Consider the following 13564-nt stretch of genomic DNA (forward strand, 5'->3'; position numbering starts at 1 on the left):
AGGAGTCCTGCAGTGCCAGGCTGCCGAGGGCCCTGCCCTCCAAGGCCGCCCTCCCTCCCTGCCTGCCGGCCCCAGCAGCTCTGTGCTTAGGTCGGTGCCAGACAAGCGCTTCACAACTCCAGGCAGGTGCCGCCCAGGCAGGAAGCTGTAAGGGCCAACGCCGCTCTCCTTCCTCCTGGGCTCTCCTCCGCTCCTCCCTTTCCACCTGGGAGAGCCCTCAACAGCATCTGCTGGGGACAGGAGACCAAGTCCTATTCTCTAAAGGTGGGAGGCGCTGGGAGGGAGATGAGCCTTCGGGACTAGGCACAGGAAAGAAAGCTTGACAGGAGCCAGGGAGGGAGTGAGGCAGCGTGACAAAGCGGGCCGGTCCTCACTGTCACAATGACACGCAAGCCAAGACGTGGACCAGGTAGACTGGGCTTACACGTGTCTTGCAGTCCAAAATTGGCCACAAATAATGGTTTCAAATACATTTTTATTGGGTAAATTCACACAAAAAAAATCTGGATTTTCAGCTTCTCTAGAAAAAAATAGAAAGTTCTACTAACATTTTCCACTTCCTTTTATGGCAAACCAGCTGGAACAGAGTGTGGCTGCCTTAGACCAGGCACATCCTCTCCAGGTTGCCAAGTACCCGCCACACCTGACATCCATCCCTGGGGTCCTAGGTCACATGTCAGTCACCCAGCCCCTTCACTCACGCATGTCACCTGCCTGTCTACTGTTGGCAGTTGAGTTTTGAGATCTGGAATCTCTGGCTCCCAGTTCCACACACGTCAGCTCCCCCCGATGCTGACTGGGCATGCGTGGATACAGGGCACTAATGCCTCAGCCCCAGCAGTGCTCCCAGGCAGCAGGAGGGGGAGCAGGAGAGGGAGCAGGAGAGGGAGCAGGAGGGGCAGCAGGAGAGGGAGCTGGAGGGGCAGCAGGAGAGGGAGCTGGAGGGGCAGCAGGAGAGGGCTGGTTCCGTGTGCTGAGCACCCAGCCACAGGAGCAGGACCAGGAGTATGGGTCTTTCACAGGAAGGGCACCTGGGAGGAGGGGGGGATGAGTCTTTTCTGGTCAGCCCAGCTCCTCACTCCTAGCGATGCCTGGCTGTGCCTCTGTAGGTGCTGGGACATCAATGCCAACGCGTCCGTCTGGTGGGTCATCCGAGGGCCTGTGATCCTCTCCATCCTGGTGAGTGGCCTCCTCCCCTGTGCTGGGCTTCAGGAAGAGGGACCGAACAGTGGCTGGCCTGTAGGGACAGGGCTAGCCCCTCCCACAGGTGCCGGAGGAATAAAGCTCAGAGCTGCCAGAGGTGGGCCTGCAGCAGGGCAGCTGGAAGTCCCACCCTGGAGAGTGGTGAGGGCAGTGGGGCCAGGGACGGCAGAGGCTCAAGAGCTTCTGTGACTCATCTTGCCCGTGTGTAGGCGCTGGGACGTGGTGAGCAGAGCTCCTTGCCCTAAACTGGCTGGCTCCGCGGTGGCCTCAATGCCACCTTCACTGCCTCAGCTCTTGGGGTCTTGGTCATTGGAAGCCTCCTCCTGTTAAACTGGGAAGAGTCACTGAGCTGGGGTCATGGAGGGAGGGGCGGGTTGTGGCTGGGAGGCTGTGGTCCTGGGCACTCATCTTAACTCTCAGGTGCTTCTGCTGGGCCTATGGATATGGACAGGAATGCGGGACGGAGGAAGGAATTCATGGGGGGATGCAGTGGGGTTGTCTTGTGGACTGAGTCAGCCCCTCCGCTGAGCACAGGGCTCAGAGGGAGGCCGAGGCTGCAGGACCAGTGGATAGAAAGTGCCTCCCGTGCCTCGCTGGAGCGGGGAGAGGGCGAGGAACATGGCAGCAGCCTCTCCTCTTCCCCCGGCTACTGGGCGACCTCCGGGGGCAGTGAGAGGAGGTGGCCATCCCATGACTTCCTTCTCTTTTTTTGGAAAATGATAGAATTTGTATTTAAAAAAATAGGAAGACACAAAATATATTTTTAAAAAGGAATAAAATCACCCATAAATCACCATTTAGCATCTAGATACACATTATGAATACACATGCTTTCCCTTATCTGTTTTGACATTTTTATTTATTGGTTGTTTTTCGAGAGGAAGAGAGAGAGACAGAGCCATCAATTTGTTGTCCCACTTATTTTTTAAAATATATTTTTATGGATTTCAGAGAGGAAGGAAGAAGGAGAGAGAGAGAGAGAGAGAGAGAAACATCAATGATGAGAGAGAATCATTAATTGGCTGCCTCCTGCACGCCCCCTACTGGGGCTCGAGCCCACAACCTGGGCATGTGCCCTTGACCGAAATCAAACCCAGTCTGCAGGCCGATGCTCTATCCACTGAGCCAAACCAGCTAGGGCTGTCCCACTTATTGACACATTCATTGTAAGTGCCCTGACCAGGGATTGAACCCATAACCTCGGGGTATCAGGACAACTTTCTAACCAACTGAGCTAACCAACCAGGGCTCCTTCCTGCCTTTTCTTTGAGCACACATCCTCCCCCACCCCAAATGCTGCGTAAGGTTTTGTGGCCTCGTTTGTTTGCCGTATCACCTAGCCGTAGATGTGAGCTCTCCCGTGTCCTTCGAAGTTATTTGACCCACCGGTGGCCACGGCTGCATAGTACTCCCCCAGGAGGTTTCCTCACTCGGTCCAGCGGCTTTCTTTCTGGGACTCTGGGACTCTGACAGCCCCGCCCGGTGGACCCCAGCTGAGGGACGACCACCCCCAGTGTCCAGGCTGACTTCACAGGACTGTGGTCTGTCGTGGTTGAGGGATGTGGGAGGGGCACTCCATATGCAAACTATCTCCCTACCAGCCTGTCACGCAGCCTAGAATTACATTATTTACATCTCATTCTTGGGATCCTAAGATTTTGTTTCTTCTGCCTACAAGTGCTCCCTATTAAATTAAATACAACTCTAAGACGATCCAATGAAATTGATAGCCTTTCTTAGGTCACCCCATGCTCAGCCAGCTCAGAGCAAGACGCATAACAATCTGAGAAGCAGTGCCCCAAAGCAGCAGTGCTGGGCGGGAGGCCTAGACAGGCCGCTAGTCCTGTGTATTTTGGCAAGTGTCCCCAGGCCCCAGGCTATTTGATGAAAAAGGGGGTGCCTCGCTGGGTGATCCCCCTCATCTCTGCTTCTGGAAATGGTGCTGGAGCTGGTGCTGAGAGGGGGGGAGAGGGGCCACCACGTGGGCAACTTCATAATGTTCTGGCGCTGAGCACCAGGGCCGGGGAAGGGAGCACCAAAGAAGTGAAGAAGCTCATCCCTGTCCTTTAGGACGTTGTGACCGAGCTGGCAGACCAGCGGACAAGCATACACCTTTGACAGAGGCGTGCATGTGGCCCCTCTCAAACATGTCAAGTGCTCTCATGCAGCAGCATTACCCCTCGCTACAATGCATTAGGAGAGGGAGGGAGGGAATCAAGGATGGCTGCCTGGAGCTGGTGGTTGAGCTGCCAAGTGACCATAAGGCACTGAGGCAGTTCTGTGTGATCCCTAGACCAGCAGCTTCAGCATCGCCTGGGGGCTTAAAAAATGCAAATTCTTGGGCTGTGCCCCGATGCAGCAGTCTGCACTCTAAACTTTGAGAACCTGTCTGTAACGGTTCTACTCAAAGTGTAGCCCAAGGGCCAGCTTTAGCATTCCGGGAGCTGGTGAGAAATGCAGGGTCTCAGGCCCACCAGGCCTGCACTTGAACAAGCCCCCAGGAGTTCCATGGCTCCGGGTGTGAGGAGTCCTGCCGTGGCTGAGCCGACCTTAGGCTCCTGCAGCGCTGGGCAGGAGTGCTGGGCCTCCACGGCTCCACACAGCGTTTCACCAGGACGAGGTGGGGGGAGAGGGGAGCAGTGATGTGCCATCCTGGGGATCCTGGGTGTGGTCTGCAGTGCCTTCTCTGCCGTCAGTTCCAGGGGCATGGCCACGAGAGGTGATGGGGATGCACCTCATCTTTAACACCCCTCTGTCTGTGTTTTACAGATTAACTTCATACTTTTTGTAAACATTCTAAGAATCCTGATGAGAAAACTGAGAACCCAAGAAACAAGAGGAAATGAAGTAAACCATTATAAGTGAGTGGAGGGCAAAGTCTTAGGCATTCTCAGTCAGCACACATTTACTGAGCACCTACTGTTCACCCAACTGGTGCTAGGCACCACTGGACAAGGGGGAGAAGGGAAAAGCGTGACCTAGTTCCAGGGAGTTTATAGTATAAATGGGCTCATTCCAGGGGAACGGGTCTGTTGTGAAGCCGGAGATACTGCACTCGGGGGGAGGAGATAGGAAATCCCAGCAGGACCCAGGAGTCAGGGATTTCACCCTTGGGAAAAGGCTAGGTAGGTGTATTTTTCAGGGAGAGTGACCTCAACTTCCATCAGATTTTTAAGATGTGTAATCCAAGAATACTTTAAAATCGTTGAGATGTTAAAGAGAGATGCTGTATTAGTTTGCTAGGGCTGCCATAAAATTTCACAGAATTTTGAACAAGGGATATTAAATTTCTCACAGTTGTGGAGGCTGGAAGTCCAAGATGAAGGTGTTGGCAGGTTTGATTTCAATGGAGGCCTCTCTCCTTGGCTTGTAGACAGCTGCCTTCTAGCTGTGTCCTCATATGGCCTTTTTCCTGTGCTCACATAAGCCCCACACTAATGACCTAATCAACCTAATCACCTCTTATAGGCCTTATTTGAAAATAGTATCATCTCATTCTGAGGTCCTGCAGGTTAGAGCTTGAACTTGTGAATTTGGGCGGGGACGCAATTCAACCCATCACAGATATTAAAGGCAAAGCAGTGTCTCCCAGAGAGCTTCTCTGCCGTGTTCACAGTGTTAAGAAGCTAGCAGCAGCCCAGATTGCTTGGTGACAGATTCCTTAGGACAGTGGTCGGCAAACTGTGGCTCGCGAGCCACATGCGGCTCTTTGGCCCCTTGAGTGTGGCTCTTCCACAAAATACCACGTACAGTGCGATTGAAACTTCGTGGCCCATGCGCAGAAGTCAGTTTTCGGCTCTCAAAAGAAATTTCAATCGTTGTACTGTTGATATTTGGCTATGTTGACTAATGAGTTTGCCGACCACTGCCTTAGGATGTCCGAAGGTCAGTGGGCTCCAAAGTAGGGTGGAGCTGGGCAGTCAGGATAAAACTGCCAGATAAATCCAGGCTGCTCAGTTCAATTTGAATTTTGGATAAACAAAGGGTATTTTTAGTGCTTACATTCCTCAAAAAATCCATTGTTTGTTTGAAATTCAAATTAAACTGGGCATTCTGTATTTTAATTTGCTAAATTTGGTCAATCTAATATGGGAAGAAAATGAAAGAACTCCTTATTATCAAACAAATGTGAATGCTGGCCTTGTTGATACTATATTAGGCCTAGAGTGGCAGCCATATATGCACATCATTATGAGTAAATAGTTATTTGAGCGGGCCCATGTTCTTATTTTTTTACTGGTGGGATGCCTGGTCAGGAAGTTTTGGGACTGGCCATGGGTTGCTAAGTGTTGTGTCTCAGTGACGGGTACATGAGAGTTGAAATTTTTCCAAAATAAAAAGTAAAAACAAAAAAGTTTGGGAACGTTGCTGCTATGCCTCCTGCAAAAGGCGAGATGGGGTGTGCGGAGCCGGGTGCCCACGGGCGGGTGTGGGACAGAGACTGCAGCGTGTCCCTGCGTCCGCAGGCGTCTGGCCAAGTCCACCCTCCTGCTGATCCCTCTCTTCGGCATCCACTATATCATCTTCGCCTTCTCGCCAGATGATGCCATGGAGATCCAGCTGTTTTTTGAACTGGCCCTGGGCTCATTCCAGGTAAGTTTCAGGCCTGTGATTTTCAGGTGAAAAGAGTTCCCTGTTTCCTGAGAGCAGCATGCAGCCTGGACTGCGAGCCCGGCCTTCCGGAAGGGCTGAGCCGTGCGGTTTGGGAAGGCGGGTGCCTCGTGGCAGAGAACCAAGAAAAGCAGGGGCAGGACTTCACTGTGCTGTGTGACCCTGAGGGGACCCAAGTCCCCACCAGTCAAGTGGGGGTGGGAGGTAAGAATAAGGAGAGAGACCGATTCCAGGAAACAAAAGGGAAAAGTAACCCTAACACGCAATATTGTGCAACTTTCAGCCTCCACACAGTGATGTGAGCCCCGAGGGCTATGGCTGAGCCATCAAAAAGTGGGGCAGGAAGATGAGCATTGCGGGAGGGTGTTTGAAAGAATAATATCCTCATATTCATATTGGGAAGTCCATAAAAATGCCCCAAACTGAGAAACCAGAAGTAGCAGCATCAGCATATTATTGAGAATCAGTTAAGAGTTCCAGCGCTTGCCTCTGAGGAACAGGAAATGGGGGAGGAGGGTGTCCGGAGGCTGCTGTTTTGTGTGACTAGAATCATTTGACTCTGAAACCATGAGCATATACAACTTATTAAAAATAAAAACCAACTTAAAAGGGAAAAAAATGAAGGGAGAAATTGCCTACCTACTAATTCAACGTATGTTGTGAGGTTAAAAATAATAGTAACCATGTTTGTCAGCAGGGGTCTCCTGTCTCACAGGTCACTTGCTTATCTGCTCACCGTTGTATCCTTCCACAAACAATGTGGTGCGGCTTTCAGGGAAAACATGCAGAGGGCACTGTCCTGAGGGGTCAGTGAAAGAAGAAAATTAAGCCAAAAGAGTTCATACAGAAACAAATTCCATCAAGTCCTGTAAAGGCGGGACTGGTGGGTCAGAAACTCGGTCTGGAGCTTCCCAGTAGCCAAAACCAAGTCAGAAACACAATTTGTTTCAAGATTTACAGTATCCACAGATGAAAACAAGCTAGTGCCCTGGAAAGGCCTCTGGATTATAGGCTTTGGGGCCTGAGAGGAATTTTTCCCCGTGGGTTTTCCTAAGAAGCCAGCCTGTTCCCAGCAGGGTCCATCAGGCCTCCGACCTCTTCCCTGGGCTGGCCAGGGCCCGGCGAGGGGCTCAGAGCCTCCTCACTCCCAGGTTCCATTCAGGGTGGGCCTAGTGCCCAGAGCCTCCTCACTCCCAGGTTCCGTTCAGGGTGGGCCTAGTGCCCAGAGCCTCCTCACTCCCAGGTTCCGTTCAGGGTGGGCCTAGTGCCCAGAGCCTCCTCACTCCCGGGTTCCGTTCAGGGTGGGCCTAGTGCCCAGAGCCTCCTCACTCCCGGGTTCCGTTCAGGGTGGGCCTAGTGCCCAGAGCCTCCTCACTCCCGGGTTCCGTTCAGGGTGGGCCTAGTGCCCAGAGCCTCCTCACTCCCGGGTTCCGTTCAGGGTGGGCCTAGTGCCCAGAGCCTCCTCACTCCCGGGTTCCGTTCAGGGTGGGCCTAGTGCCCAGAGCCTCCTCACTCCCAGGTTCTGTTCAGGGTGGGCCTAGTGCCCAAAGCCTCCTCACTCCCGGGTTCCGTTCAGGGTGGGCCTAGTGCCCAGAGCCTCCTCACTCCCGGGTTCCGTTCAGGGTGGGCCTAGTGCCCAGAGCCTCCTCACTCCCAGGTTCTGTTCAGGGTGGGCCTAGTGCCCAAAGCCTCCTCACTCCCGGGTTCCGTTCAGGGTGGGCCTAGTGCCCAGAGCCTCCTCACTCCCAGGTTCTGTTCAGGGTGGGCCTAGTGCCCAAAGCCTCCTCACTCCCGGGTTCCGTTCAGGGTGGGCCTAGTGCCCAGAGCCTCCTCACTCCCAGGTTCCGTTCAGGGTGGGCCTAGTGCCCAGAGCCTACTTCTGTTCTGTTCAGGGCCATCCTTTTGTCACTCTCAGGTTCAGGAGGACACATCACTGGGAACACATAATTGAGTGGAGTCAAGTCTTGCCCTAAACCACGCCCTCAGGTCCACCACCACCCCCACCCCGCCCCGCAAGGCTGTCCCCACTGCCCTCCCCTGAGCCTCCCTTCTGCCCAGAGCCCCCAGCAGCGTGCAGGACCTCCAGGGAACCCAGCCTCTTGAAAGCCAGGATTCTTTTTCTCTAGGCCAGAAGCGTTGAGCCCACTGTTCTTGGAATGTACGGGAGGCGCATTTAGCAGATGGGGGTTCCAGGTCCAGGCAGATGGAAGGCCTGACCCAGCTGAGAGGGGCAGTGGCCTCTCTGAGAGCACGGACCCAGGTGGCCCCCTGCGTGGACGGGGACTCCCTGCCCTTTGGCGCTGGGGCTTGTCGTTGGGGCTGTGGACACCCAGGAAAAGGCTCTTCTCTGGGAAATGACTTGTCCGGAGAAAACCAAGAGCACTTTCCTGCGTTCCCATAGAAATGCTTACAAAGAAAAAGGATCTTGAGTGGGTTTTTAAAAGAACCTTTGTTTATATACAAACATACATCACTGTATCATGCATTATGTATTTATATTACATATAACATATATTTTTAAAATTTGTATTGTGGAAAATTTCTCTCCTATGTATACAAAAGTGAAGAGAATAGTGAACCCCACATGGCCATTGCCAGTGGCATATCCCGTTTCATCTCCAGCCCCATCCACTCCTTCCACCCACCCCCAGCATTTTAAGCAAATCCAAGACATCATTTTATTTCAAATGTAATTATTTTAGTATGTCTTTCTAAAAGATGGACTTAAAGAATACACACAGGACCACAATACTATTACCTCTGTCAATGGTTTTAAAAACCAACGTTTATTCACTCTTTCTAATTGTAGAAATAATACTTGCTTATTGAAGGAAATTTGGAAAGTAAGGAAAAGTTGAATGAGAAAAATTCATTCATAAGCTCAGAACCCAGAAATGACCTCTTGAGATGTGGGTGCTTACTTCTCAGTGTGTTTTCTGTGCAGGAAGACACACACAGGTGTACCCCCAGGCACGTGTAATTGGGATCAAGCTGTGTTTTTGCATCCTGTTTGTTTGCTTAATTCTCTATCAGGCCCATCAGGAACAACTCCCCTTGTCATTAAAAGTCTTTAGAGACTCCATTTTGAATGACTGCAGAATTTCCCACAGTGGCTGGCTGTGTAAGGCCTGCCTTATCTGTACCTGGAGCACATCTACTTTCCCTGGCCCAGGGCTCCTGCCCTCACCTGGGAAAATTGTCCCGGGGTCTTTGGGGCCCAGACAGGTGAGGCCAGGCAACCCTGGGCCCAGTGAGGTGGGCAGCAGCCTCCGCTGGCAGCCTGGCCGCCCCCTCCGGGCCAAGCACACACAGCTCTCATCCTGCCTGAACCCCCGAGGCTCAGGTCACTCACCTGTGAAGGGGATCCTCCCACCCACCTCCTAGAGCTTTGGCAAAGATTAAATGAAGCACCTGGCACCCAGAAGCCCACAGTTGTGCAGGCCAAGCTGTGCTCAAAGCTGCTTTATCTCAGCCGGCCCTTCATGCCCTCTGGCAGTGGTTCCTAAGTGATGCCCATCCCAACCACCTGGGGGGTGTTCAAAGCTGCGGATGCCCCACCCCAGACATTCAGATTTGGGGCGCAGAGTAAAACCTCAGCAGAGCTCCCAGGTGTTCTAATGTGCAGCAAAATGTCTGATTTGGGTAAGTGTTTGCCACCTCCCCGCCCCCCACCAAGTTGTCCCCATTCTAGGCAGCAGTCATTGATGCCTGAAAATCTAAAGCAAGTCCTCTTAGTTTTGTCACTAAGCCTTGTTAAATGCCAACACCCCAGAGCCATCGTGGGATTAAGCCCACTATAGACGGGCTGGTTTGTTGCTCTTTGGGGTCCTTTCCAATGTAGTAAGTAGCTAAGGGCAGGCCTCGATGGAATTAGGGAAGAGGGCTCTGGCCACTGAGGTCAGAGCTGTGACACCTAGGCCTCGGGCAGGGCCTGTAATGTGAGGAAGAGCAGGGTGGCCTCAGGTGGGTCCCTGAGGAGGTGAGCAGGGAATTTGCACTACAGAGACCTTGTTCATGGCTCATGGTTCTACGCACACCTATTAGGCTCAACTCCTGCATCCCAGGCTGTCATCCCTACCCTGGCAGAGCTCCATGCCCCATCCCAGGGGACACCAGTGAGCAAACAGGAGCTCCTGATAGCGGAAGGCACAGGCCCCCACCACAAATCGGATGTGGCCCGGAGGCCCCTGCCCCAGGAGATGCATTCACTTGTCTGTTAGCAAGGAGGTCACGCCCACGGTTGGCTGACCAGGACGTGTACACAGGCTTATTCTGACCACACATCGGCACACTTATTTTTCAGTTTGAATAGTTGGCCGTGTTTAAACATCTCCAGCTTATCTTTTTTTCCTTTAAATATTTCTTTGGGGGGAGGGGACACTCTTCTACTCAACTGAAAACAGCATTTTGAACAGAACAAAGGTCTTTTGTTTCTTTACACCTGTCATGCCATGAGCTCCGAGGGAGTGGGCTCCCGCGGCCCAGGCTCGGCCCAGGCTCCGTGGCGCTGGTTCTCACAGGGAGCTGCTCTGGGCGGAGCAGCTACTTCAGTTGAGCCCAGCTACCTTTCTGTTTGGCTTCCTTCTTTCTCTGAACATTTTCCTTTACGTTTCAGGAAGCTCTCTTGCCTCTTAGAGGCTTGATATGCTCAACTCCTACTTTTATTCTCTTGGCAAGAATCTTGCCCTTGTGTGTTTGCAATGCTCACGCTTGCTGGGTGACATTGCAACCCTTCTGTTTGCCTGGGAACATTTGTGGGGCATCCTCTCTGAGCAGTGCCCTTGAAGGCAACTACATCGCCTTTCTCGTAGATTCGCACGTATGTGGCCCAAGGAGCAACTTCGTGTTTTCTAAGAGAACATGTAGCAGGACCTCTCTCCCTTTGTGTTAGTCATTTTGGCGAATTACGGGAAGATGGCGGTTCCGGTGGGAAGGCCCAGCTTGTCTTGAACTTGAGCCCACTTAGGGCCCAGGGTGTCACATGGATGGCCCCAAGCCCTCCTCCAGGTGCCACTACCCCCTGCTTCTCCCAGGTGGCCCACCTGACTAACCAGGTGACTGGCCTTGCCCGCGCCCTGTTAGAGCCCTTACTTCAGTGTTACTGACACCACACGTGCAAGGTCTACGCTAGACCCTGGGCACAACAAGTGAAAGGAACCCTGTCCTTGCCCCAAGGAGCTGTCTGTGCTGGTGATGCAGCACAGACAGAGGAGGCAGCCCGTGCCTCCTGAGGTGAGGGGTGTGAGAAGGTTCTGGAACACTCTCTGCGGGGGGGGGGGGGGAGGGGGGAGCCTGAGCTGGTGATGAAAGAGCTGAGGAAGAGGTCAGAGGGAGGCTAGTGCTGGGCACCTGCACTCACCCTGCTGCCCTGTCCTGTCCCTCCGCAGGGCCTGGTGGTAGCCGTCCTCTACTGCTTCCTCAACGGGGAGGTGAGTGCTGGGCTGCCTGGCGCCTGGAGGGGCTCCCACCCACGGGATTCCAGGTCAGAGCGAGCTGCCTGGAAAGGGTGGTGGGTGTGGGCAGGGCAGGCCGGGGTGTCTGGACTTGGGCCTGTCTTCACAGAGTCTGAGTCACTTTACGGGAGCAACAGAACCACCTGGAAGGCTCGGTAAACAATTGCTGGGCCCTACCCCCAGTTTCCAATCAGCAAAAATGGCCTGGGTTGGAGCCTGGGATGCTTTTAACAAGCACTACAGCTGATGCTTCTCCTGGAAAGTCAGGAAATGGAGGAGAGTGCAGGCACTCCCCCTGAAGCCGGCTCCTGGCTGGATGGTGATCTGTCACTGCCCCACTCTGGGCCTCAGTCTTCCCATCTGTAAAATGAGTAACTCAGCTGACACTTCTGCCAACTCAAAGGCTCCCAGATGGCCACTGACTCCTTCGGGCCTGCTCGCTTAGCTTGAGGCCTGTGCCCTTACCCAGCGTTTGGGTCAGGACATGAGGTTCCTGGCCCACAGAAGCTGTGCAATCACTAGTGAACACGGCCTTGCACATAGTAAGGCCTTTCTGTGACTACTGGCCATCTGTCTGCTTCGCCACACGCTAATGGGGATAACTTCTGATGTTTCCCCGGAATGAGCCATCAAGCCCAGCCTCCAGGTCTGGCTGCTACAGCCGGGGTCATGGAGGAAATTTCCAGAGCAGCTCTCTGGCCCTCAGATGAGCTCTGAGCTAGGGTGGCTTCCTGGGAACGTGTCCTGTTGTCCCATGGGATGATGAGGATTTTGGTGTTCTGGAGCTAGTGTGACAACGACAAGCCCTTCAGGACATTGGTAGTGAGATGGCAGGTGATCGCGCCCAGGGAAGGGCCCTCAGTACCCCCTAGACATTGGGGTTGGAGTTGGTCAATCCGAGTGGCCTGCAGGAGGTGGGAGGCATGACTACTGGGCAGGAGTGGCAGGACCGTGCAGAGGCCCCAGGGGGTGAGCAGGACTCTGGGCCCCGGGCCCTTCTTGCATTCCCTGGCTGATGGCTGGTCTCCGGGACAGGTGCAGCTGGAGGTTCAGAAGAAGTGGCGGCAGTGGCACCTGCGTGAGCTTCCACTGCGCCCCATGGCCCTCAGCAACTCCTCCAGCATCGGCACCAGCAGCCTCACCCACGGCACCAAGGCCAGCCCCTCGGAGCCGAGCCGGGGCACCTGCAGGGCCAGCGTCATCTGAGAGGTCGGAGCAGGGCCACCGTGGACACAGGCCAAGCTGGGTCCTGAGAGAGCAGGGCACTGCTTCGGGACAGTCCATCGCCCCCCAGGCAGCATATGCTTTCTCCTGTGACAGTGGCCTCTTCTCCAGGCCTTGGGTTGGAGGGTGAGAGTCCCTCAGAATCCACACAAGGAACTTGGGCAGCATGGGACAGGGAGAGGGGAAGAGCAGCTCAGGGGTCTGAGAAGGGAGCAGGAAAATAAATGGGAACTGAGGGGAGATTTGGTGTGTGTGTCAGTCTTTCTGTCCTTGAGACAGGTGAGGGAGGATGCTCTGGTCCATTCCCTACCCCTTCCTGGAGGAGGGGCTTCCCTGGTCCCCAGCTCGTTTTCAGGGACAAACTTAGAAGCTCCGGAAACATGAGACATCAAGGTCCTTGGCCCCAGGTGGGCCCTCCCTGCCCCTCACCTGTCCAGGAGCTCTCATCCTAGAGCCTTCAGGACGACTGCTGCATTAACCTGAGCAAGGCCCAGTGGAGGCCAGGGAGCCCCAGGACCCAGCTCCCCTTTAGTAGCCCTGACTTGTCTGAGGCATCCCTCTGCCTTACTGCCCTGCCAGTCACTTATCCTGGGCCCCCAAGGCAGGTAGCGCAGGAGATGGGGCATTATACCATTTGATAGAAGAGAAGCAGGTTCACCCAGGCCCTGTGACTTGCCCAAACTACTAGGCCAGGAGGGGGCAGACGTCCAGTCCAGGGCTTCAGGTCTCAAATCCCCATGCTCCAAGGCTGACTCCTTTACCAGGGCCCGTCTCCCCCTCCCATTGGGGATTTCAGTCTCACCCTTTCCTCTCTGGATCTCAGTTCCCTTGAATACCAACACTCCCTCCCCACCAGCCTTGTGAGGATTAAAGAACACTCAGTATTTAAATCCTTTTACAAAACAAAAACTCCCAGCGCTCTCCGGGCCATGCATCTGGACAGAGTGGAGACCCCGCCCCCCAGTGTAGAGGAAAGAGCATCTTGCTGGTGAGTGGTCCCGGCTTTGGGTGGCCCTGGGTGAGTGCTATCCCTCTCTGGGCCCTGGCCCCCCACCTTTGCACCTCTGCAGAGA

At 54.0% G+C, this 13564-nt stretch overlaps 1 protein-coding gene across 1 annotated transcript in view; it reads left to right on the forward strand.

The window, feature by feature from the left end:
* The window catches only part of SCTR (secretin receptor), a 56393-nt gene extending 43671 nt beyond the window's left edge, over window positions 1–12722 (forward strand). The window contains exons 9-13 of the mRNA XM_054723495.1: window positions 1110–1179; window positions 3973–4064; window positions 5670–5796; window positions 11202–11243; window positions 12303–12722. Of these exons, the coding sequence (XP_054579470.1) occupies window positions 1110–1179; window positions 3973–4064; window positions 5670–5796; window positions 11202–11243; window positions 12303–12473 (502 nt within the window). The 3' untranslated portion in view covers window positions 12474–12722. The remainder of the gene's footprint in view (window positions 1–1109; window positions 1180–3972; window positions 4065–5669; window positions 5797–11201; window positions 11244–12302) is intronic.
* The last annotated feature ends 842 nt before the right edge of the window (window positions 12723–13564 follow it).

Source organism: Eptesicus fuscus, chromosome 11 (assembly GCF_027574615.1).
Source record: "Eptesicus fuscus isolate TK198812 chromosome 11, DD_ASM_mEF_20220401, whole genome shotgun sequence".
Taxonomy (NCBI): domain Eukaryota; kingdom Metazoa; phylum Chordata; class Mammalia; order Chiroptera; family Vespertilionidae; genus Eptesicus; species Eptesicus fuscus.